The 26,497-nt window shown below is 46.2% G+C and overlaps 1 protein-coding gene across 2 annotated transcripts in view; it reads right to left on the bottom strand.

Annotated features, from left to right (window-relative positions):
• Positions 1 to 20,454: 20,454 nt before the first annotated feature.
• The window catches only part of PRKAR1B (protein kinase cAMP-dependent type I regulatory subunit beta), a 91,017-nt gene continuing 84,974 nt past the window's right edge, over positions 20,455 to 26,497 (bottom strand). For both annotated transcript variants that reach the window (XM_058035535.1, XM_058035534.1), the window contains exons 10-11: positions 21,140 to 21,221; positions 20,455 to 20,722 (exon numbers count right to left, since the gene is read on the bottom strand). In XM_058035535.1, coding sequence (XP_057891518.1) covers positions 20,550 to 20,722; positions 21,140 to 21,221 — 255 coding nt within the window. In that variant the 3' untranslated portion in view covers positions 20,455 to 20,549. The remainder of the gene's footprint in view (positions 20,723 to 21,139; positions 21,222 to 26,497) is intronic.

Genomic DNA, 26,497 nt, shown 5'->3' with positions numbered 1-26,497 from the left:
TTTGTAATGGCTGTGAAGCTTCCTAATTGAATTTGAATTTCTGACCCTTTTTGTCACAGAAACCTAGTTAATATAAGGGAAGAAGAGCAAGTAAAGGATTGGTGATTGGTTTGCTTTTTTTTTTTTTTTTTTTTTTTTTTTTTTTTTTTTTAACAGAAACTCCAGTGTAGAGTTTTTTTCATTTTTCTTTAAATTTTCTTAAACCTACAGCAGCCTGATCCTCACATGGTCTCAGTGACTGTACATCATTCAAGGATCATACCTGAAGTCACCAGCCCAGAGTAGTATCTCTACAGAAAGGCTTCATGGAGCCCATGCTGAATCTCCAAACTCATCCTCCCTGACCATTTCCATCCTTTCAAGACACACTGGTATCCACAGACCCACTGATGGTGGTGGTCAGACCAGAGCAGGCAACCCATGTTGTGGCATCTGCTCCTCAGCAGAAATTCCCAGGGAATTCAGTGCTTTCCATCTCTTTATTCTCAACACTTTGTACTCAGGTGATTTCTTCCTGAGAGCTGATAAAGATCTTTCATAGCCATGAGGCACATCAGTAATCAGAAATGCAGAGAGGATGGAGAGAACCTGCCATGGGGCCATGGCCAAACTTCAGGTGAGAAGCTGGTAGCAACCATTCCTGAAGCCCTTTTCTCACCACCTTGGGACAAGTTTTATCATTGCCCTGCTAAATTTCAGATCTAGTAGACCTCTGAGAAGCATCTCTGGTCACATCATTTGGCTGTGTCACATGGAGATGTCTTAAGGTGGTCTGTCACCTCCTAGCCACCATCACATGGTCCCTGTGAACATGTTCCTGATACACTGCTGGGCTAGAAAGGGACTATGCACCCACATTTACACCAGAGTTGGTGTAAATTGTTCTTGCTAGAAGTGAACTACAAAACCATAGATTTGTAGAATCATTTAGCTTGGAAAATACCTCTAAGATCACCAAGTCCAACCATCTTCTCCATCCTATTGAACCTAGCATTTGTTTACCTTTCAGCAGTGGCTTGTGATGCCATTCCCATCAGTTGGGATACAGAACTCCCTCTTTCTTGGAAGTCAGTGAGGAGTACAGTGTTAAAGCTGAGAGCAGGCAATGGCCCTTTAAGCATTGTCTGTTTAACTGTAGCACGATCTCTCCTGCACTCCAGTGCTTTCCATAAACAGCAAGCCATCCTGGAAGGGGAGGGAGAGGATGATAAATAATCCTGTTATTCATGCGACTGCGTTCTTTCATGAAACTGGGAAAAGGCAAAATAAAGTGGCGACTGCGAGGCTGAGAATGAAACGTGAGGCAGTGGGTTGTGTTGCTGCATTTATTTGGGGCTGGAAGAAAATCTGGAAAGAGAAAGGTGAGCAGAAAAGCTTTAAAATGCCAAGAAGAAAGGCAAGAGACAGGACATAAAAGAGCAGCTTTCCCTGCATTTGTGTCTGGGCTCACTGCTGGGGCTGGCTGTGGTTCTGTCTGTCCAGCAGCAGCTCCCACAGAATGCCAACCTTTGCCAGAGGCTTCCCTGTGTGTGCCCCTTGTGAAAATTGGGGAGTGGGAGATGACAGAGCTCCAGTAAGAACAGCTGGGCAAGGAGAGATGCAAAAGTGAGCAAACCCTGGGAAAGAATCTCATAGAACAATGAGGAAGCAGAGAATAAACCTGTTTGCTGAGGGTCCTAGCAAATGAGCTATAATTATTTTTCGTGGGGCAGTTATGGTATTGCCTTCGTCACCCTTTGCATGTGTGCCAGAGGTGCCTCCCCAGTTTGTGTTGGAGGTGCCCACGCTGCAGCCGCTCCAGTTCTCCATCTGTGCTCTCTGTGCATCCCCTGGGCCCTGAGCTGGGACAGCTGAGGCACAGGCATCCCTCATCCCATCAGCCCTGCTCGTGGGCAGCCTCCCACCGAGAGCTGGGACACACAGCTGCGGGGAACATCTTAAACCACTGCAGCTGTCTGCTCTCTGCATGTGAGCCACAGCCCTCCATCCCTGGGATGCTCCTGGAAGCAGCCAGGCCCTGTACCAGCCCCTTCTTTGGTTTGTAAGAGAGCCTCCTCCTGGGACAGTGTGCCAGCCATTCTAACACTTCAGTAATGGCACACATCCACCTCAGCAGCATCAGGGCTTGGGATAACCAGCCACATTGTTATAATCTTCCAAAAGTGCCTCTTCCCTTCGCATGGCATCAGTGCAATTCCTTCAGGGTTATAAAAGCTTAAGCCTTTGTAAACAAGGCAGCCCTGGGGCCTAGGTATTGTAGAGAGAGAATTCCTCTCCATGTCCTAAATATTTTGGATGGGAAAAAAAAATAGAAGAAGAAAAAAAAGAACACTTAAGACATCAGCTTCCCTTCTAATGTAAATGGGACCAGCTCCACCCAGCTTCAGCCTGGAGTCTCTAACACTGTCACAGTGCAAAGCTCCCAGTAAGGCAAATGGGAATTGCACATGATGTGATGGGAAAGCAGCAGATACCTCTGTAAATACTGCACCCTCACACAAGCCACAAGTATCTTTCCTGAGACACCCTGCCAAACTAGCAGGTGTTTTTTACATCAGGCCTTATATTAACACACTCCTACGTATGTCTGGCTGCATCTGCTGCATTAACGATCCCTCGGTGCATAATGGCTGGGTTAGTTTGTGAAGTTAAATACCACGGGCAAGAGCCCAGCCACAATGCATACAAACCTCAAACTGCTTCTGTTTCTATCACAGGAGTTACTGCTCTGCTTCTTTACTGTGACTTTTTCTTTCTTTTTCCTTTCACTGAGTTTTTCCCTTCTTCCTGCCCATCCTTTCCCCAGTTTGTAGTGTCCAGGTTCCCTCCATGTCTTTATTTTCTCCATCTTTTACTATGTCTTTCCTGTCTGATTTCAGTTTCTGCAGATGCCAGAGAGAATGAAAGCTGCAGCCAGCCAACCCCAACTACTGCAACACTCCAACAGCCCCAGAGTGGTCAGATTCTCCTCCAGCCAGTGCATGTCTGGAGTCTGGGGGCAGTGCCATGGGGCTGCTGGGTGGGGATGCCACCATTTCAACTCTGGGTGCTTATAGTGGCTGCTGTGGAAGTGAAAAAGGCCAGCTCAGGCCTGCTCAACTTCTACTCTCAGTGCAGACAACAACTCCAAAGCCACTGGGGAAAATCCATGCCTGTAGTGTAAAAGCCTGTTTTTACAGTAGCCAGTGGTAGGAGTCTTTGGGGATTAGTCTTGTGTTGTAATTATCAATGATTTTAAAATGCATTGTGGCCAGGCATAAAAGCTGCTCAGAAACATGGCAGGGCTGAATCTGAAGCCAGCTATCACAGACTTCTACAAAAACCCCCACCTGCCTTTGTAGAGCTGACACTAAAGTTAGGTTGAAATTTTCAAGGGCACCAAAGATGTGTGTGTATGTTTAACTTCCACTGAAATGGGAGTTTGGGGCATTACTTAATGAGAAGGATTTGACAAATACTCTTCTATCCTCCTTTGTTTAAAATTAAGATGCCAAATTCAAACATCCATGCCAGCGTGGTGTCTGTTTCCATTGCTCATGCTTTTAGTCGTGCAGTTGTTGTCATGGTCCTTCATGGAGGTCTCACCTTTGGTCCCAGGCTCTCTTGGCCCTAGGTTTAGCTTTTTGCAGTAGTTCCATGGTGTGTGCACACACACAAAGCACAACAGCTGGTGGATCTCTTATTCATGGCTTAATCACTTCCCTCCGGAGGTGTGCGGTGTGATGTGTGGTCTTGCTCAATCCTGGCTTCCTCAGGGATGGAGCAGGAGGGTCAAACACAGCCCAGATTCCCTAACCCAGCACTTAGGAACATGACTAACCCGGGGCATGGAGTATTCTCTCGACATCATTAGGCTGGACCTGCTTCTTTTCCTGGCCTTAAGCAAGCATTTAGCCCTTTGGAGTTTGTCTTACCACACCCTTCCCATCTCATGCTTATCTCTGTATCACACTTTGAGCTGCCCACTGGTTTTCCACACATCTCCTCTGACTTTCCGCAGGCCATCCATCTGATCTCATAACCACAGCTCCTCTGGTGGTTCACCACATGCCCCAATCCCGCCCTTTGTAAAGGCTGGCTGTATCACTGCTACTTTCCTATCCATCTGGAATTTCCCCTGAAGGCTCTGAGCCACCTACTCCATAAGTGTCATCAGACACCTTTTGCTGGGAGGGACTTTTATTTCTTTGTTTCATGGTTTCGTAATCCAAATTGGCTGTCGATTTAATTCAAAATGCCATCACACCAGAGCAGGGCCTCTGCATTTGAAGCAGTGGAGAAAAATAAAACGCTGATAAGGAGCCAGATGGCTCAAGAGATTGGGAACCAGCAATGGAGTCAGTAACCTCGACATCACTGCTCCAAAATGCAGCTCTGATCCACAGTGAACTTCCTGGGCTCAGTCCAATTTCTAGTGTATGTAGGGTCATGCCAGAAAAACTTCCCTTATAAACACCCCCTGCTTTAGCTAGGAGGCCTGAAGAGATGTGTGAGGGTCCTTCAAACAGAGGAAATGTCACCTACTGCATATGGATGATGCAGTCCCTAGCAGTGCTTGTGCACCTTCTGCAGCAAGGGAAATTCATATTGCAGCATTGCCCACCTGGCCACTTTCCACAGGGAAGACATTTCCTTCTCTTCCAAATTACCTTTCAAGCCAGTTTTAAAATTGCCTCATGCCTAAGTCTCATGAAAACTGTAACTCTGCAGTCCCAGTGGTCTGACTGATCCCATGTCTACCCGGTGAGAGGCTCCTCAGAGGTGAAAGAATATTGTGTCAATAAAGAATAGTGTCAATAAAAGAATAAGAAGCAAGGAAGAATTTGTGTCTGGAGCATCCCTAAGATTAAAACAGTGTGAGAACAAAATCTGCCCATGCACACAGAAGCCAAAAGCCTTACTAAACTAAGCTACAGTTTCTTGCAGCACAGCCTTCCTTCCTGCTGCTGGTTATTTTCTAACCTCGCTGTGCAGGAATTGGAAAGAAGCAGGTGCCAGAGAAGAGGCGACTCTGAAATGGCACAAGGTCATTACACAGAGAGCAGAAGAGCAATCCAGCCTCCCAGGTTTCCTTCACTAAAGCCATAATAGTCTGATAGGGCATCAGACCCCTTAGTGGTAGTCTTCAACTGTATGTGAAGGCAACAGAGAAAACAACTGCTTTTCCCTGCAAGGCTTCCTGGTGTGGATGCTGTCTGTCCTCAGCCCATGTTCCCTCAGCTGCTCTCTCCCAGATTCCCCTTGCCCCCACTGGAAAGCTGCCCAGGAACTCCCTCCACAGCTTCAGGGCCAAGACCAAATCAGCTCAGTCAGGCTTGTTAGAATCATAGAGTCATTAAGGTTGGAAAATATCTCTAAGATCATCAAGTCTAACTACTAACCCAGCTAAATGGTGTCCCCAGGGGCCACACCTACATGTCTTTTAAATCCCCCCAGGCACAGTGATTCCACCACTGCCCTGGGCAGCCTGTTCTAATGCTTAACAACCCTTTTGGTGAAGAAATGTATCCTAATATTCAATCTAAACCTCCCCTGGCAGAGCTTGAGGCCATTTCCTCTTGTCCTATTGCTTGTTGGAGAAAAGACTGACTCTCCTGGTACAATCTCCTTTCAAGAAGTTGTATAGAGTGAGCAGGTCTCCACTGAGCCCCCTTTTCTCCAGCTCCCTCAGATCTGTCAGACCTGTGCGCCAAAGGGACTCCTTGTTATGTGGGTTCCTGCCCTGCCTTGACACCCTGTGCAGGTTGTTCTCATTCTGTGGTCCTTGTTTTGGCTACCCAGGCATCCCCCAGTGCTCCTGGCTGTGAGATGCCAGTGCTGCTCTCTGCACCCCTGAGAGCTGGTCCCATCCCACACGTCCACAGCCCTGTGTCAGCCCCGGGGAGCTGCTTCGTACCATCCACAACTGTTTGGTTTATATTCGCGTATCGGGCCGTGACCCTGAACTGGCTTCTCCCTTTAAATTCCTTCCACATGGCTCTGCCCACACTGTCCACAAAGCCTCTCAAAGAAATGCAGCTTGGAAAAAAAAAAATCTGAGAAGAAGAAAAACCCCTTCACAACAAAATGTCCTTCTCTCTCCGGCAGCTCCGCTTGGGTGCGGTTTTCCCAACACTCCCCCGCAACTGAGGCGCGGAGTCTGTTCAGCTCTGCTCCTGCCTGCACTGCAGGGACAGGGTCACCCCAGGCTGGGCACAAACACCCCCACTGCAGGGACAGGGCCAGCCCAGGCTGGGCACAAACATCCCCACTGCAGGGACAGGGACACCCCAGGATGGGCATAAAGCACCCACACTGCAGAGACAGGGACACCCCAGGCTGGGCACAAACATCCACACTGCAGGGACAGGGACAGCCCAGGCTGGGCATAAAGCACCCACACTGCAGGGACAGGGACAGCCCAGGCTGGACACAAGCATCCACACCGCAGGGACAGGGACAGCCCAGGCTGAGCACAAACACCCCCACTGCAGGGACAGGGACAGCCCAGGCTGGGCATAAAGCACCCACACTGCAGGGACAGGGACACCCCAGGCTGGGCATAAAGCACCCCCACTGCAGGGACAGGGACAGCCCAGGCTGAGCACAAACACCCCCACTGCAGGGACAGGGACAGGAATACCCCAGACTGGGCACAAAGTATCCATCCTGCAGGGACAGGAATACCCCAGGCTGGGCACAAAGCACCCACACACAACCCCCATACACAGGGGCTGGGCACTGCATTGCTCTAAAATAGTGTTTTTACCCAGCTTTCATCCCAAAAGCCTTGATAACCTTTAGCTTCTGCCATGCCCAGCCCTGGGATTGTGCAGCAGGGCCAGGATCCTTCTCCCCTGGGTGAGCAGCCCATGAGAGCCCCTCTCCATTCTCTCCCTTCCATATAAACATATATATAGGACTGTCCCCATATAGTGGCAGCTCCACACATGTGCTGGTGGGCGGGTAGCTCTGCATTTGCCCTCATGATTTCATGCCAGAAACATTTGCAAGTTCAGCTCGCTGCTCGGTTTCCCCTCTCTCTCTCCTGCTCCCTTTCAGGGTTACTCCCCGAGTCTGCAAAGGCATCCCACATTCTCCCCCCAGGCCCTGGGCTCCTGCCTGCCAGCATCCCTCCAGCTTCATCATTGCCTCATCCTGCCCCAGCCTCTTAAACATTTCCTTAAAGGATTTCAGTAAGATCAAAATACATTTTGCCATACGCACTGCTGTTATCAAGCCTTCCCTTTTTGCCTCTTTTCTCAGCAGCTATTTTGGGGATGATTAATAATTCACAGTGAGGCTTGGCACAGCAATGGTTAAAGGGACAAAGCTGAGCTGACGCAGGAGCCTTCTGGACAGAAGCAGTTTTATAAAGTCTTATAAGTGCTATTTTTTTCTTTAGGAAAGGAGTGGATTTTTTTTTTTTTAAGTTTTGTGAGAACAGGAATGTTTCTCTTTTAGCCAATTCCACATACTTTTTGTTATAGGAGAAGATGTGGTCTGAGGGTTTTAGCAGAGGCTAAAACAGGGGAGAACTGGATCTATTTTGGTGGTGTATCAAGTGGATAGGAAATAATCGAAAATGCTGTGTTAAAAAATGAGTTTAGCAGCAGCTCCAGGCGAACCCTGTTCTGCAGAGAGCCCTCCCTCCCCTCACCTGCCCAGCACCCAGCAGACCTGGCAAATGTGCAGATTTGATCCATTTCCACCCTTTGGCCAAAAGACATTCTTTTAATCATGCCCTCCTGGGAGCTGAGGTTGTGAGTGTTTTTCTGTTGGTAAAACGAAGCACAGTGGCTGCCAGAGGCTGTTCCAAGGCTGTTCAGGGGGTGTGGTGCATGGTGGACAGACAGGTCTCTCCTGGGGCTCCACTGGGATGCTCCCACACATCCTGGCTGATGGGCAGCCTGTGGCTTTGCTCAGGCTGAAGCACATCAAACATTCCTTTCTGGGCACGGTGGTGCAGCAGCCTCCTGACTTGTACCAACTATTTTTCCTTCCCCACCTGCTGCCTGGGCTGAAATCAGAGCTCAGACCCATCCCCTCTCATCCCAGCACCCTGTCTCCATCACACCCTGCTCAGTGGAAAGGTGATGGAGTTTTTCCAGGACCCCACATGACACACATCCCTTCTGAGGACACTCACTGGTCCCATCGCTTCAGACACACCTCCAGGTCTGCCAACAGCCTCGCCTGTAGTGATGGGTGGGATGTAAAATGGATTAAAAAGCAGAGGCCAGAACTTTTTCAAGTTAATCTCCTAATGCAAAAGGATCATATTTGGCAGCAATATAAGGCAAGCTCTCATCAGTTTATATTTCTGTTTTTCTTCCCTTTAACAATCTAATTTTGTACATCACTGTGTGTAATCCAGATACAGATAATCCTCCCCCAGTTAACACCACTCTGGCTGTGCCCTGTGGAAATTTGTGTGCTGCCTGTGGGAGCTGGAGACATGGGGGTGCCGTGCTGGTCTAGAGACTGTCTGGAGGGGTTTCAGCAGGTAATAGATAGCTCAGGGTCACAAGAAGAGCTGCTGGAAGCACTTTTCATGAGCATTTTTGGAGAAAGTGGTCTTTTGTGTTTGCATCTCACCTTACACTTTGGTGCAGGGGACAGTTGGTAGCTGTTGAAAACTGAAATATTCTGATTGTCACAGAGGAGAAACTCACAATTTTCCATTAAACATTTTCACACCAAATGTAAAATTTCTGACAAACTATTCAGCCAGAATGACCTTTTGTGCTGCAGAACAAACTGTGATGAACATTTTTTCTACCAGGTTTTTCTCCTGACATTATGAATCCTGATGGAGGATTAGCTAACACAGCTCGTTATCAGCACATGCAGCATCAGACAGGACTTGGAGCTATGTGAGATCTCAAAAACAACCGTCTGATGCCAATATTCAATTTGAGATGCTGCCTCCATCAAAATGGAAAATTCATGGGCTAAAGTTGGTGCTGATGTTAACCCCAGCTATGGGTGAAGTTGCCCCTAGGCTGAATTTGCCTCAAGAGAGTCAAGCTAGGGAGTGGATTAACTTCTAAGAAACTCTGAGTGAATGAATTAGCGGAATTACTGGGTAGGGTCAGCAATGAAATTATGAGTCTACAGCAGAGGAAACAGGATGCATTTCTAAAGGGCTAAGAATGGCCCCTTTGCTAGATTTATGGGGCTGAGGTGATGAGCCCGGGGTCAGATAATAACCTTTCAAACCACCAAGGCAGACCAAATATGCTTTGCCATGGCCCGCTTGCTTTTCAATGCATGTGTGTCATGTTTGGAAAACAAGGCCCCATCTGTCCAGGCTGAAACAGCAGCAACAAAATAACGCTGCTTGTTAGGGAAATGCCACCGCAGAAGAAGATAATTGAAACATTCAGGCTGGCAGTACAGGGGGATAAAGGCAATAAATCCTGAAAGCACGCTGCCTTATCTCGGGCAGGAGCTGCCGGCGCTGCTCCTTGGCCCGGATCCGCCAGGCTGGGGAGGCCTCGTCTGGGCCCGGTTATCCTGAGGGCCGGCCTTCAGCCAAGGCCACCAGCCCGCCATAAAACAGGGATGCTGAATCTGACAGAAACCTGTCCCTCCTCGTACTGCAGCTGTTTTCCCTCCCTGACACATGGGGAAGCATCTGGAGTGGGTTGGGGTGTGTGAATTAACCCAGGCTGCAAAGCGGCACAAAGCTGTGTCAGGGGGGTTTGGGGTGGATATGAGGAAAAAGTTCTTCACCCATTTGTGTCAGGGAGGTTTAGGGTGGATACGAGGAAAAGGTTCTTTCTTCATGTAGAGGGTGGTTGAACACTGGGACCTCCAGGGAAGTGGTCACAGCACCAAGCCTGACCAAGTTCAAGTGTTTGGAGAACATTCCTGGGAGTAGGGTGGAATTTTTGGGTTGTTTAGTGTGGGGTCAGGAGCTGGGCTCAGTGTGCCCATGATTCTGTGAAAACAGAGGTGGGGCTGGGAGGGACACACAGCCCCTTATGGAGCCACTCCAGGCTGTCCAGTACAGCCCTGGTGAGTGTTCAGCACCCCCAAAAGAGCTCAGTGAGCTGGAGCTGCTGCTCTGGTGCTCACAGCCTTCTAGGGCTTTCCTGATGCCTCCACAATTCATTGCTCCAGGGACTCTGAATTTATCTTAACATTGCAGAGAGTAAGTGGGCAAGGAACCCCCATAATTCACCTACAGATCTGATATAACAATGATGCAAACTTTTCCTCTGGATTTGTGTACAGCTGAAACATGAGCAATAAAAGGGGAAAGCCTGCAAACAAAACTAGTATCCTCAAGTCTTCTGCTTATTACGTGGCAACAAAGGTATGTGATGCTGCAAAGCTCTTGGCTTGTGGCCTCACCCTGCTCTCACACAAGTCCTGAAGAAGTTACGCAAGTGCAACGGGAATCCATGAATTTTGATGAGGAGTATCTCTGCTTCTCACCATTCATGCCCCTGTGCCAGGAGGCAGCACAGAGATGTGCTTCAAGGCAGCTGCATGGCAGTGACCACTTCATTACTGCCCTGACTTTGTCCGTTCAATTTTCCATGCTCCTAGAAAGTTTCCATGGTTTGCTGTTGTGGCACTGAGATTCTTCTGGGAGTGGTTTTTCAGCTGGCAGCCTGGGCAGCAGCAAGGCCCAGCCCCAGCCAGGCAAAGAGAGTCCATGATGGGACTTGGGCTCCAGGGAGCACATTTGGGCTTCAGGGCAGCTCCCCTTTGAGGTTTTTCAGAGCCCACCCTCTGCCCCTTTACTTGCTTGATGTTCTTCAGATGGAGACAGGATTTACAAATGCTTGACTGTAGGAAATAAATGTAAAGGAGAGTGGTATTTCTCTCCCTGCTTCTTTCCCCCATCTACTCAAGGATTTGATCCTGCAAGTACTGCTGAGACAAAGCCACAGTCAGGGGGGAAATGATGTTTTCCAAGACCACTCCAAGGTGGGCAGCACAGAGCAATCAGTTCGGGTCTGTGTTGCTTTGTGCTTGACAAGCAGCAGCCAGAGAGTCTCCAGGGAGACCTGCTTTTCCTAAGGTGCCAGTACAACTCCTTACACGGAGCACAGCAGTTTGAGGTCCTGAGGCATCACTGTCAGACCCCAGCTTGCTATGGAAATGTTGCTCTGGGAAGAATTACCTCTCTCTGCAAAACACAAACCTTTTTCTTTGCTGCAGTAATTTTTCTGCAATTATAACTTACACTGAGCAGCTCAAACTGCAGGCATTAACACAGCACAGGCTGCAGTCTCCCTTTACCTTCGGGTGGACAGCATGGATCAGACAGCACTCGGATGGTTTCAGCATGAATCACTCACTGCCTCTGTAACCAACATTCCCATAACCTAAATCTATCAAAAAGAACATAAACCACATCAGAAGCCAGTTCTCAGATACTCATTTGCTAAGACTTTGGAAACCTCTTATATTAAACAGATCATCTCTTTACAGGAGCATGAAGCTGCCCTAATTATACAAAGGGTGGAAAGGGACAATCTTCCTTCTGGGAAGGCTGTTTAACTTCTTCTGGCTTCCTAAAAAGCTATTGTCTTATAAACTGAGCATTCCTTCACTGGCCTGGTAGACACAACATTCCCCATGTCCCAACCAAGTGCTGTGCAAGGAGCAGCAGGACCTGAGCCAGTCAGCCTGAGCAGCCCCGGGCACAGCCCCACAGGGGCTGCTGCTGGCTGCCCCTGGAACGCCCCATTCAGAGCATGATGTGCTGCCAAGCATAGCTCTGCCTTGGCTTTTGCCTGGGGCTCTTCAGCAGTGGCCTCTGGCCTGGATATTTTTTGGAAGGAAGAGGTGCTCTGGGCAGCCCCCTCCTTCACACCAGCAATCACTGTGATTGTAGGAACCCCACTGGGTGAGCAGCAGCTCAGCAGCATTGGTCTGGTGGCTCTGAGGTTCTTCCACGTGGCTGGAGACACAGTGAGAACCCCAGATCTTCAGGAAGAGGAGCAGATTCATCACAAAGGCTGTGTGGCTTCTCAGCAGCCACCAGGGCCAGGTCTACCCACAGGAGGGTGATGTCTCAGGATGCAACAACACCCCTCAAACCCCCTTTGCTTGCAAACCTTGTTCAGCGCTTTTCTGCAGCTGGAAAACCAACTGTGAGTAGCAGTGAGGTGACAGCTACTAACACCAAGTCACATCTTCTAGGAAGGACATTACTTCCATGTTATGATAAACCCAGGTGTTTTTATTTGGAACCAGTAGCTTTTGTTATTCTCTTCCTTCATCTGTCATCAACACTGTGCTCAGTTTCTGCTTGTGTACATGCCATTGTACATCTGACAGGCCTTAAATTCACAACTTGTGGGAGGCATATTTATTTCCTAAGGTTTTACATCACTGAAGGTAGCAAGCCACAAAATAAAACCATTGTTGCAAATATCATTTGAAGCTAATCTTGGTATAATCCACAGTAAATATTTATGTGCAATGCAATAGTGGATGGATTTGTTTACAGTTTGAAATTGTTAGAGAGGATTCCATATAGATTAGTCAGCTAATCTGCTGTAATCTGCTTAAAAAGCAACTGAAATGGGTTTTCTTTCACTGAATCATGTTAGCCCTGTCTGTGCAGTGACTTCAGATAGGGAAGGGATTCAGGCACAAAAGGGCATTTACCTTGTGGGTGCTCACAGCATTGCTCACATTGCAGAAGAGCCATAAATTTCCCCTCCTGCCTTAGAGAACGGGACAGCTGCCGTGACTGAATTTAAGCTGAGATGAGTGTCAGGCCCTTCTATCCCATTTCCTTGCTGCAGCTTTTGAACTCTATTGCCTGGGGATAAACTGATCTTTGATGAGGCACCTGCACGGTGTCTGCACAGAAGTCATCCTTTCTGAATTTATTCTGTTTTATTTCACTCTCTCCTAAGGAGATCTACAGGAGGTGCCTTTACTTAGCATGCTCCTGGGTTAATAATGAAAGCATCCCATATCCTGTACTCCCAACTCACCTTTGTTCACAGGGAAGTTGCAGCTCAGGGTAGAAAAAGATTTTAGATACTCACTGTACTTCACAGAAGGTCTCTGGGTGATGTGGACATCCATGGGACAGGTGTGTCTCCTCTGGGCTGTAAAGGTCCAGGCTTGGACCTCTGATAGCCCAGTGAGTGAAAGGTAAAGTCTGTGCAGCAGAGAACTTCCTCCAGCCAACCAAGCAACAAGCTTGTCTGGGACACTCAGCTAGCACATGGCAGAGAGGATGTGAATAGTGATGAAATCCCATTCTGTGGCTTGCAGCAATATTCAGAGGCTGGAGAATGTCTCCAAGACCTTGTTCCTGGTGTAGGGATGCTCACACAGAGGTGGCCTCACGGATACCAGGTGATGGCTGCAGCATGGGTGAGTCCTGAGCTCTCTGCATCCTGTCTCTCCAGGACACAGGCAGGAGCCAGGCAGGGAACAGCCCTGCTGGGAGAAAATGGGGCTGAAACAAGACACCCTGTGGGTATGAGGCCAATTTATTTCCCATTTACCCACCACACCTGGGACAAGCCAGGTGGAGGATGGGGTTACCTGTGGGGGTCCCTGCCCACCACTAGTTTTATATCCCATCTGCTGCCCCCTTGCACTGGGAGGGTTGGGCACCTTCTGCCTTCAACCAGGTTTGAGCAATGGCTGCAGCCCAGCTCCACTTCTGGAGGCTGAGACCTGGAACATCCCCAGAGAAACCTGGGGAAGGCAAAACACACTTTGTGTCCCCCCCATAAACAGCAACACTGGCAGGTCTGTGGCTCCCAGTCTTGGAGGGGACCTGGCCCATCACCTGAGTGACCCTCTGGCAAACACATCAGCCCTTGGTGTAGGGGAAGTCACTTTTCTCCCCTTTCACACATCCCCAGTGCCGGTAGATCATTTCAGTGTGGGTGCCTCTGAATAATACATTCATCCACAGTCCTTCCCCCACCCCATCCTCAGCAAGGCCTTCACGAGTTGAATACGGTGGCTCGGCTCCAGCACACACAGCTGCCATCACTGCTGCAATTCTTTTGCCTTGAGAAAAAGCATATACAATTTAATATGCTCCTGGCACAACAGCTTTTCTGTAGCAGAGGAGGCGGGTTTGTTTATGGCTATTTTGATAGGGCAGCTTTCATCCGGACACAGGTTCTGCTGCATCTCCCCGCCCGCACAAGGGTGCCTTTGTTGGGCTGGTTCTCGTGTTCTTCTGCCCATTTTGGTACCTTCTCCTGCTCCCTACAAACCCAAGGTTTAAAAAGCCCTTCTTGCTGGTCATGTTATTCTTTAAAAGCTAGATCCTGGGCTAGGAGCCAGACATGCAAGGCAATGGGAGAGGGTGTGATGCTTTACTGGATATGTGTCAGGGATATGAACCATCCTGCCATCTCATGGCCCATGGAGCAGAGTTCTTGGTGCTTGTGGTGGCCGTTAGCAGTGATTTACAGGCTTTCCAGGCTGGGGAGCAGCTCTGTTGCTTTCTCAGACACCTTCTGTCTCACCAACAGCCATATGAACCATGCTCAGGGGCACAACTCCTTCCTCCAGGCAAGGCCAACACAGAGCTTTTCCATCTCTGCAGGAGCTGGCACTGAGAGATGCAGATTCCCTTCCGGCAGCAATTTCCAGAGTCACCCTTACGCAAGATAAACTGTGAACAGTGATACATCTCCCTGCTGCCATGGCACTCAGCTCCCCAGGCAGGGTGGGGTGTGCAGGAGATGTACCTGGGGCTGGGAAGTCTCAATCAAACAACCCAGAGTCTGCAAGCTCAGCCAACTCCTTCCATTTGGCAAGCAGCTTGAGCTGCCTCTAGTTGATGAGGAGAAACAATCTCTTGTGTTTTTCAGCTGCTGAGTCTGCTCCCTCTCACTACCACAGTGGAAATAAATGGTGGGAGGGTTTAGCCAGCACTAATTCATTGCCATGTTCAATCTGAAGCCGCTGTGACTTTGTGCTTGGCCCACAAACACAACGGAGAAAATGAAACCGGATAGAAAATACAACGGATCATCCGATCATCGTAAGCACATGGGAAAGAAACAGAGTCACTCTGTAGTGCACATGAATTCCACACATGTGGAGGAATGCAAAGCAGCTATTGTACCCCCACTTTGCAGATCCATTTCACTGTTTTCCCAGTTTATCTGGAAAATACATACTGCATGGTACTGTACGTCGTATTTCACTGCTATGCACCATGATGTCTTCTAATGGAACAATCGCCATGCTTGTAGTCTAAGGGCAATACAAAAGTGCTTTCAAATAATAACAATACATTTTCTGTATAAAGAGGATAGGGAGTAGCCATTTCCCAGAAAGGCTTGATTTCCCTGGAGCCAGCAGTATGAACATCCAGAGCGCCAGTAACAGCAGGCAGTGGTGAGAAATTCCCTACCTCATCATCAGTCTATACATCCTGTTTCCAACTGCCAGCTCTGGGAAGAGTGGAGGCTGTCAGCACCCACCAAGGGTAAGGTGAATGCACCCAGTGAGTCTTGGCAGCACAAGGCTCCATTTATCCCATCAGGGCTTGGGTGGGGGGCACTTTGTTGGCAAAACAGCTCTCTCAGCTTTGAACCAAAGCTGTGAGCAGAGGAGCAGCGTTCTCACAGCCCAGCTCCCAGAGATCACACAGCAGCACAGCATCTGCCAATTCATTCAGCACCGCTGGCCCATGCAGCAACATGGCACGCCACTGTTCCACGTTTGGAGGCAGTTTATACTGGAATAGGAGCACTCTTCTAGGGTAAAATGATTATTTTTTTCCTCCATAGGATCTCACGACTTTTTAAAGGGAACACTGGACACTTCAAATTGCTGAAGCACAGGAGCATGGGAAGTATGCTGCAGCTGGTCTGGGCTGTGGAGGCTGTCTGTGATACTTGTGCAGGGAATGACTTGAAAACAAGAATTAAAGCACAGCTGGGGAGGAGCTGACACACTCAGAAGGGAAAAGTTATCCTCGTACATCTGAGATAGGAGTCAGAGCAGCCCAAGGAGACACTCATGCTTTGCTTTCCTTGCCTAGGCAAAGTGCAGCCTCTTTTCTACAAACTCAATCCAGATTTTTAGACATCAGAAGAATCACTCTGGTATTGGAGCCTGATCAAGCACAAAAAACATCCTCAGCCTTCAGAAAAATACCAGATGGCTGCAGATGCCAGCTCCTTCGGCCAGGCAGTGTTTTGAGAGAAAAGGCCAGCTTGTTGTGGTGTGCTGCATCCCAGATACAACTCTGCAGAGCAGCAAAGAGCCACAGAGAAATCCCTGGAGGAGGAGGAGCATCCAAGCCAACGTATTCCCGTAACATCAGATTTTCAAGGCTGTACATATGCTCCCATCCAAATATGCTCTCTTCCTCTGGAGGGAAGAGGGACCTACAGAAGTGACTCTGGCTGGAAATGCTCTTATGAGTTTCTGAGCAGTCGTGTGCACTTGAAGCTTCAGTCAGAGTTGCCAAATCATTGGAAGCAAGTTACAAAAACATGTCTGGCAATGTGAGAGGGAATAATTTGGTCTCCACATAGTGAACTGGTCTTTGGAATATCTACTATGAGACTTTAAGCTGGTTGGTTCTCAATCACCTACTCTTTGAGGAGGTCATCATGGTGTTGCTGCTGCACAGGATAATATTCTCTTTGTTCTACAGAAGTGAGAGCAAAGAATGGTCACTTCTCTCATAGATAGCACAGTGAAAGGATTTATGCACCATTTAAGACTTAAAACTTTATGTGGTGACTCCACTTCCAAAGACCACTGACTACAAGAAAAACAGCCCAGCAGCCAATAACCAGCTGGGGTTACTTGGTTCTCCAACAGCTCTTGTGTCCCACCAAGACCTGAACAGGTAACATGGTGTCAACCTGTGGTTTCTTGATGATCAAGGAAGGATTCACAGGGTTCACAGCGACTCCATGACTTTGGCACCACTTTAGCACCACTTTAGTGCCACGAAGCAGTGGGAGTGCCTGAGCCAGCCAGAGTAATGTGATACACACACCAAAGCCTGGTCAGCCACATGGCCTTGTAAAAACCTGAGGTGCAATTAGTTTCTATTGAAAAAAAAAAGAAGTATTTTCTTTTGTTTCAGGAGTCCTGAAATGGCTGTGATACAATTAAAACCAACCAAAAAAGGAATGTCAATGAGGGTGAGATGTTCATTTCTGGGGAGCGTGGGCTGGTAATGTCCGTCTGGAAGGACCTCAGAGAGAGTGGTCACTTTTGATTACTGCATAATGTGAGTAATTCTCTGGAAAGACCAATCCTTCCCTCCTGAATCGTAGGAAATGGGGGAAAAATAACACACTCCAAAAACGGAAAGCTGCACAGCCCTTGGATGTCGGGAGCCACCCAAGATTTCTGTGCAGGGGCCACCACACAGAAGCTGCAAGGAGTGAGCCACTGGCCCTGCCCTCTGCTCTGGGGTGGCAGCTCTAGCTCTGGAGCCAAACTTGGACCATAACACACCTACTGAAGTGGCCACCCAGAGCTCTGGTAGGTGGGGTGACACTAACAGCACATGGAACACCTCATCACCCAGAAGCCATGCTCTCCAGTTCTAACCCATGACTGCACCTTGATGCATGAGGTGCAGGTGGTTCCTTTGGAGGCTCTCAAACTCCAAAAGAAGTTTGTCCTCAGTGCAGTTCCTAGCCAGCCCATGGCATGAACACAAGCCATGGAAGCAGAGCAGTACATCCCTGGTGCCAAAAATGGGGCTGTGCTCCAGGACAGCCACGATTCTAAAAATCCATGTGTGTGTCCATAAGTTGAGAGGAAAAACTGGGACAGATCCCTGGTGTGGTTGGGACCATGGGCTTTGCCTGTGATACTGGGGGAAAGGAGCAGCAGTGGTATTTGAGAAGGAAAGAGCCTGTTTTTGCCCAGGTGTACCCCAGGCCATATGACAGCCTCAGCATCAGTCCTGAGGGTTTCACAGCTGGCACCTGCACAACAACAGGAAGGCCCAAGAGACACATCGGACCCCTATTTCTTTATATAGACATATATGGTTACATTTAAACAGATGATTTTTTTCCTTCATGCTAATCCTCCACAAAACCAGTTTGGTTTCCATTACTATATATAGCACTGGGAGTCTTGGTCTATTTTTTGTCCCTTTGCATCTGATTATTTTCAGTAGAGCTCAAAGTCTTGATGATATACAGATTTTAACTGGAACATGACATCTTCTCACACAAACTTCCATTAGCAATAAACCCACAATGGCCACTTATAACGTAGAAGAATTTTATTCATACCATAATCCTGTCCCATCATCCACTGCAAATATTACAATTATCTTCAAAATGTCACTGAATATCATTTTGTTCCACTTAAAGCACAGGAATCCTGGTGTTAGACAGTTACATTTCTCTTGAGATTGCTTATAACAGAACCATAATTCAAATGTATTTTCCATGAGCTGTAAAGGTTTAAAGCAAAGAATCTGCAGTGTGTCTGTGTGCTCAAGTAACTTCTAAACAATGAGGCTAATACTTGGTATTTGACAAGAGATGTGTCCTGCATATTATGTGAAACACTCACAATTTTTTTACCAACACAACAAAAATGCAACAGGTAAAAGAACATACTTGAGTGACTGGTAACATTTAAAAAATATTTCTTTTAAAAATTGCACAAGAGAATACAAAAACAGTGCAGCAGATAACCAAATGCGTATACATTGACATATCTATATAGAATAGGTCTGCCTATATAAATGTACGTGATAAAAATTGCAAGGTTGGAAACTGTGAATGGTCATATTTAATAACACGTGCAAGAAGCATAACATAACCATAATAAATAGCAACAACGAATATACCCTAACAGGACCACTGAAATTATGCTAAAATAAATTAAGCACCTTTAAGTGATGAGAAGAGCATGAAGCTGAGAAGCTTTTTAGCTCTGTGAGAACCACTGCAGGCAGCTACTGGAATATTGGGCCCTTGGTGGGAGTCAACAGGAACGTGTCCAATTAGCATTTGTTAATTCCAAAGAAGAAAGCAATTGTGTGTCAGTAGGACTCATTTTAGCCATATAGCCAAGTTCAGCTACATCTCTACTTTCAAAAGGGAGACTGATGTCGTATTTCACTGCTTAACCTTTGGCATGTCAAAGGTACAGAAAGCTTGTATTTACTCAGAAGAATGTTATTGTAAAGAAGAAATGGAGTTTTTGGCCTAGCTGAAGGGCAGGCAGTGCTGTTTAGCATGGCTGAGATGCAGAGCTTTGCTGCTGCTGGCAACGACAAGTTTACCTGCAAAGGTAAAGCTTTGCACATCATAGTCCCAATGATCCCATCCTTGAGGGCTGTGCAGATCCCCAGCCTTGAGAGATCTGCAAAAAGCTCCTTTCAGGAGGAGCCCCATGAGTAGGCAGGGCAGCAATGACTGCCAGCAAGGCCATGAGGCCCCTGGAGAGACCTGGGCTCCAGGATCCTGGTGCTCTTTGTTACACAATACTGTCTTTTGGAGGAGAAGCAGCATTTTGAAGCACTTATTTGGCTTTCAGAAAATTTTTAAAAAATCTAAAATTTAGTCATATACTAGAAGAAAGGCATTTGAATTTCATTAAGTGGACCTTATTAAAAACAAGCTGCTGTATTTTTCCCTGAAGTGCACCTGGCACCATCTCTTCAGCATTTTATGTAATGCTCAGAGAAGTGGCTGAGGACATTCTGCTGAGTTTTGAAGCCAACTTAATTCAGCAGAGAAGCCCTCACTGGACTCCTAAGGACTCTAATGTAAACCCTCATTTTAAAAAAGCTGAGGACAAGTAACTTAGGTCCTAAAGGCTCCATTTGAATTCTTACAAAACATTGTCCCTTGACCTCTTCACCCAGAAGACTGGAGCAGGCTGTTTGCCTGAGCATATCCTACAAAGCAGACCCAAAAGGGGTTGTGACATGGAGGAATATGGACCCTATATTTAAGCCACAAACAAAATCACTCAAAAGCTTTACTTTTCCCTGGCTTGCTGGAATGATCAAAAGCTTCCTCCAACCTTCCCCTTTAAATTGCATCTCATCAATGAGACTGCCACTTATTCCATGGGATTTTGGAACCCCCCAGTCTGTAACCAGTGAAAAGTCTTTTAGAAGTGACAGGCAGAGATATCAAGGAATCACAGACTGGTTTGGGTTGGAAGGGACCTGAAAGGCCACTGACTTCCAATCCCCTGCCAAGAGCAGGGACATCTTTCACATCACTTGATCAAAGAACCTTGACAAAAGGTAAGACCAGCTTTAAAGATAATAAAGAAAACAGAAATTCATAAGTATTTTAAATAGTTGAACCCACAGTTTTAACCAATATGAACCAACAATAAGTAAAAATCTTGTCTTCAAGCCACGAGCTCAAAAGAGCCCCAATCTTCCCCAAAGCTAGTCTTACCCAAATAGTTATCCTTCCATTTCCATGATACATGAGATTTGAGCTAACATCCACTAGTTGACATAAACAGAAAAAAAAAACCACATAAAATGCACACTTCTTTTTTTTTTTTTCTTCATAAAGCTGTGGAGCTGCACAGAGCAAATTTGAAGTGCACAAGGTCACATGAAGGCAGCTTTCCAGAGGAATCATTTAGACAGTGAGCGAAATGAAGCTGTTGTATCTCTGAATGTTTCTCTTGAGGATCTCGGAGCAGGGGCCGAGCACTCGCTCGAAGCGGGGCCGGTCCAGCTTCACGCACTTGAGGGGTCCTCGTGCCACCACCGTGGCTGCCCGGGGCCGGTTGAGCAGCAAGGCTATCTCACCTGGAAACAGAGACAGCACACTGCCACACACCCTCCTCTCTTTCACAGCGTGCATATTCCACCAGCCCGTTGCTCTGCTGGTGGAACATCTCCCTTTATGTATCTCTTGATAGACACTTTACATAATTCTGCTGACAGTACAAATGCATTACACATGCATAATGCATGTGTGTAAAATGCCTTTGAAAACAAATGCTTTCAGACTGTTTTGCTGATTCTGGATCTGTCTCCTGTCAGCTACACTGGTGTAAACCATGGAATGGATTCAGCTTCCCTGAAATCTCTGAGCATCGCTGAGAGCAGCGGCTGACCTGCCCATAACCCCTCGCATGTAAGAGTGGAACACTAATTAAGACAATAAGTACTTGACCCAGATGTGCCTGTCTTTCTGAACCATGCTCAGCTGAATTTTCTTACCAAAATAATCTGAGGGACCGAGTCTTCCAACTTCGACGTACTCCTCATTGTCAGACCTGCGCTGCAGCACAGAGGCTGTGCCCTGGGAAGAGAAGGGCAGGGAGTCAGCTGGCTTTGCTCAAACCTGTTCTCATTTAAAAAGTACCCAGGCCTGAGTATTTCCTTTTGCATATCACACTCCTTCCTGATATATGAATGAAAGGAATTAAAGGATTAAAAAAAAAAAAAACAATCAAACGATTTCTCTGTTATGAGTTGTTTGGATGCAGACATATTCCGCTCATAAAAAGAAGAGGAACAGGACAGAACCCAGGAATAAAGTACATCATGCTTTAATATAAATGTATACTTTAATATAATTTTGAAATATGTTCTGTGTGAATGCAGAACCTTAGAGAGAGACACACAGAAAAGATTTACATTAAAAGAAATAAAAAGGCAATTTTCCCAGTAATTATCCTGGGACACAATTTTGTAAGAGCAACTAGAGCTTATTCCTCACCTGACCTATTGCTGAAATGGGTGGCAAAAGACATTTTTAATGCTTGTTGTAACAAAGGGTGATTTTTTTTTCAGGGGCTTTGCCTGCTCGTGGCCTGTAGTGATCTGGACACCTGCGAGTCAGTCTCTGGAGAGATGGAATGTGCCTTGTCTCCACTACCCTTAATAACTGCTGTACCTGACACGTGCTAATACATGTCAAAACTCAGTTACAATCTATTTAAACCTTCAAAGAGTTTTACATGCAGAAATATTCTGACCTGGAGGAAATCTTAAATTATTGTGGCATAAAGCTTTTGTAGAGGAACAGAGAAGGTATCTGCTTTTCTGGAAAAAAATTACAGCAACTAGTAGAATATCATCTGAGTCCAAACCAAAAGAATAGGAAAAGGCCAAATGTTAACAGATTTTGATTTTAACTAAATAAAATAAACCTCCCTCCAGTGCAGAGTGTTCAGTGAACGTTCACTGGCTGCAAATATCCTGCAGCCTCCTTCCACCAAAAGAAACTTGTGCACCTCCAGTAGGTAAATTTTATTTCTTCTGTCAAGTTTCAAAAAAAAAATCCTTTTCCTTGATTTAACTAAATTGTTCCACCAACACTGCAGTTTCCCAAGATCTTCCAGTAAATCTGCAAGGGCATAAAAATGCAGAGATAGTGTGATGAGCGTTGCTATTCACACTTGCAGCAGCTTTCAGGGCAGACCCACATTCACAAGCAGCATTCTCAGAAATACCCCACGCAGGGAACGATGCCTGCATCCATCCCTCTCTTGCCAAACTTTGGATCAGGTGCAGCTCAGTAAATTGATGCTGTTCTCATGGCTTGTACAATGTAGATGGATTCAGCTTCAGAGTCACTTCCAGCCCTTGTCCTCCTCTCATCTCCATCTGCAGCCTGGCAAAAACTGAACCCCTTGACCCAAATAGCTGCCTGCAATCCATGTCTCCAGTTCCTTTCCCAAAACTCATCTTTTAAAAAATCTTTTATTACAGATGTTTTATTACATAAAACAAAAAGAAGTCCCTGAAGTAATCACAGTGACCACCCAGGTCAAATGAAGAAAGGACTCAACTCCCCACTGCTCACCTTCAGCACATTGCTATAAAGGTAATCACAGTATCAAGCAATATTGCTTTCATCTCCCTGAGTGTCAGCCTTTATTGTGGCTAATATTTTTCTGACAGGGTCCATGTGATATAGGACTCCAATAAGTCAGCCTTCTGAAGCAATTTCTTCCACTGTTCCACTACAGTCAGCCTTTTTAATCCAAGAAACACCATATCTGCTGGAGAAGGACAGATGTGTCTGGCCTCCACAATAAACACTTGGCTTGGCAGGATAAAGCAATGCATATTCCAGATCCATCTTTTTTCCACTCTTGTTTTAACAGTCACACAGGCTTTTCCCCTTGCCCAGTGAGAGCAGGTCTATCTCAGAGCAAAACAAGCTTCCTGAAGCCCTGACAGAGAACACCCAGATGTCAGCTCTGATTACACTGCTTGGCCCCTGCTGCAGCAGCCACCAGCTCCACAAGTACATCCTGGAACATTGTCAGAGTGACCTTCAGGGGAAGGCTGCCCACCCCAGGAAACAAAGAAGATGTTTTTATAATTGCCTGTCTGTATCACCTTCACTTTGTGTCTCTTATCTCTGGAATCAGCACTATTCTGACTGTAGTAGAGGAGGAGTCCAGTTGTAGGCAAACAGTGGAAATGGGACAAAAATAACATAGAAATAAAATAATAAAGAACAAAATAAAATATTACAGAATAAAATAAAGAACAAAATAAAATAATGCAGAATAAAATATTACAGAATAAAATACTACAGAACCAGTCCTTCATTACCCATATATCTGATAAAGTTTTCATGAATTCAGTTTTGACCCCTACCCTTGCCCTCATCCCAAGTTTTGTGGCTGTTTTTAACTTCATTTTACTTGTCACATGCTTGTGATAGAGTTTTTGGTTTTTTTGTCCTTCTTGTGCTTTAGGATCTCCTACCTCCCACAAATGATAGGACTGAATAAATCCTCTGGGCCCTGTCCCAGGAGGTAAGGGCATTATCTAACAAGGGTTCAGGAGCTCATCACTGTCACTCCTGAATGCATTTTTTCTCTATGGGAAAGACTTCTCCTTAAATGACACACAAAACTTGGCAAGATGAATCTCTGAAACAAGCTGCATGATCCTAGATTTGCAGGATCAGGCTGCTTAGTGCTGCTCAACTTAAAATGCTGCCTTGTACACTGATACCCATTCAGCCTACACCACGAAGCAAACCCTACAGAGCACAAGCTCGAAGGCTGTCAGGAGGGTTAACACCATAAAATAAATCAGCCCTTTGTGATGATATCAAACTGAAGGCAGACAGGCATGTCTTTCTGCTAGCAGACACTTGGGAGTGAAATTATGGTCTTTGGGGGATCCAGGAATATTCCCTTTCAGTCACTGGGGAGTGCCTGTATTCCCAGAAACTGATAGCATTAACCTTCTCTCCTCTCCTCTGAGTAAATACAGGCCTCCAATTGCAAAAACAACAAGAGTAGGAGTTCCCAAAGCACTGTGCCATCAGCACCTCTCTGCCATCCTCACCCCACGCACCTGCCTGCTCCCTCTGGCACTGCTCCACAGCACTGCTGGGAGTGTTTATTCAACTCCTTCCAAATGCTTCAGCAGTTTGTTTTGCAAAAATTTATGCCTTAGATATGGCACCATGAGTTAAGATATAAAAAATAAATTAAGGTTTATAATCCATGAGCTCCCAACGTCTCCAAAGTAATGAGATTTTGATAGATGTTTCACTTTTAAACTCTCAGATTCTACAGACAGATGAGGGAGACATTCTAGTGTGGCCCATCTGGATCAACACTGGGATTCCCAGGCTTATCCTGCAGGTACTTACAAGCACTAATAGCTTCAGGAGCCCTGGTTTTATATTTAACCATGAATCCTGTAGCCAGCAGTTGGCCTAAAGAGCCTGGCTACAAAAGGCAAGTATGATTCATGGTGCTAAAAACTGAAATCCTGTATTTTTTTTCCTCTATTCCAGCTCAGTGGATCAGATGGGATCACTCCCAGGTAGCACTAGGCGAAATGTGTTCCCTCTGGGCTGGACAGGCAGTGCAGGATGGGCTTCACCAGGGGCAGGGGGTGGGATGAGAAACTCCACTGATTTAGAAACTTTTTTGGTTTAAAAGTCAGTCATACTGATTGTTTGGTTTTGTTGGTCTAACCACCTATTTTAAAGATATAGCCATCAATAAAAAATATAGTGAGGCTCCATCTGGGATAATTATAAAAAGGATAATTATAAAAGGATAATTATAAAAAAGAAGACATTATTAAAATTATAAGAAAATAACTTCAATTTTCATAATCAGAAAGTTACTACTTAATATCTCCAGTTTTATTTCATAATTTTTTTACTTCTGCTTTTTCTAAAAAAGCACAGGCAAAGTTTTTCCCCCATGGCCTCAAAATGTGCCATTTTTATCCTAGTTTTGAGCTTAGAAAGTGTTTCTAGCCTATTTTATTTTCCTCTGCACCACCCAGCACAAAGGGCAGTGCAGTGTATGGAGTGAGAGATGGAAAGGTCAGGCTGATCATCTGCAATTGCCATTACCTCCATCAATGGCAGCTCTGAACATACCTTTGCTCTTTCTCGCTATGTTAACCCGCACACTCCATAATTCACACGTTCAAAAGATAAGTTTCCCCTCACTCCACAGCCACACAAATCCTCATTAATGTGTTGCTATTAAATCATTGCAGAGTTACTACAAAAGGAGAAGGAAGGGGCTGTGCTGTGGCACAACACGCTGCTGCTCCCATGGAGGAGCAGAGGGCCTGGATGGAGGTGCAGTGGGTCTGAAATGAATGAAAAGATCTGTCAAACAGCATGATTCTGGGAGGATTTCATTTAATTGCAGGCAAGATGGGGTTTGTGGAAGTAATATATTTTATTAGATCAACAAGCAGAGCTAGAAAAAGGGATGAGAGCTCTCGGGCACATGTCTATCTTCAGGTTGCCTATTTCCCCAGGTAAATCTAATAAAATCCACCATTCACCTGTCTACAAACACTGTCTGGGCCATGTTCTCATATTATAACAGCTACAACCATATTAAGTTGCATCTTATTCAATCATATCTGCTTCCTAGAGCATCTCCAAATCATTAACTTAATTTAAGGAGAGCCAAAAGCTCAAAATTTCCTGGAAATTCCTGGGAGCTGGAACTAATTGATATTTAAAGTCCCTTCCATGCCAAACCATTCTATGTTTCTATGAAACAGTGATTGCCTGGTGAATCTGGGAGACCTGTCAGCCAATGCTTCACCCTCCACTTCAAAAAAGGATCATATAAATCAGTTCAGTTGTCTGATGTGAAACCTCAAGCAAATTTGGTCCAGTTTGGACAACTCTCCCTTCTTGGCTATCCCTCCTGATGAGCCAGTTTTGATGGTGGGAACAGGCTGCCAGAGCAGCCCCAGGTTTTCACTGACAGGAGAAGTGGTGGCAGTTTGCTTTGCTTATCTCAAGCAAGTCAGCTCTTTTCTGCTTCCATTAGAACTCACTATAAATACAGCACAAGGCAATGCCCAAGGTAATGAGCTGCTGAGAGCTTTTGAGAACAAATGTGCAACATTTTACACATCCAGCTTTTTTAATTTGATTGTGATTTAATACATTTGGAGTTGCACTGATTTCATGAGATTTTTAGGAAGTCAGCACATTGGGAATGGGGTTAGGATTATTAATGCAAGGTCAAAGGAGCTCTGAAGGCAATGTTAAAGTTACAAGCTCTGCACCCTGATACTCTCCTTAAGTTGGTCTCCTTAAGAGAGCAGTGC

This window comes from Melospiza georgiana, chromosome 16 (genome assembly GCF_028018845.1).
Source record: "Melospiza georgiana isolate bMelGeo1 chromosome 16, bMelGeo1.pri, whole genome shotgun sequence".
Taxonomy (NCBI): domain Eukaryota; kingdom Metazoa; phylum Chordata; class Aves; order Passeriformes; family Passerellidae; genus Melospiza; species Melospiza georgiana.
This window is presented reverse-complemented; position numbering and strand designations above follow the sequence as displayed.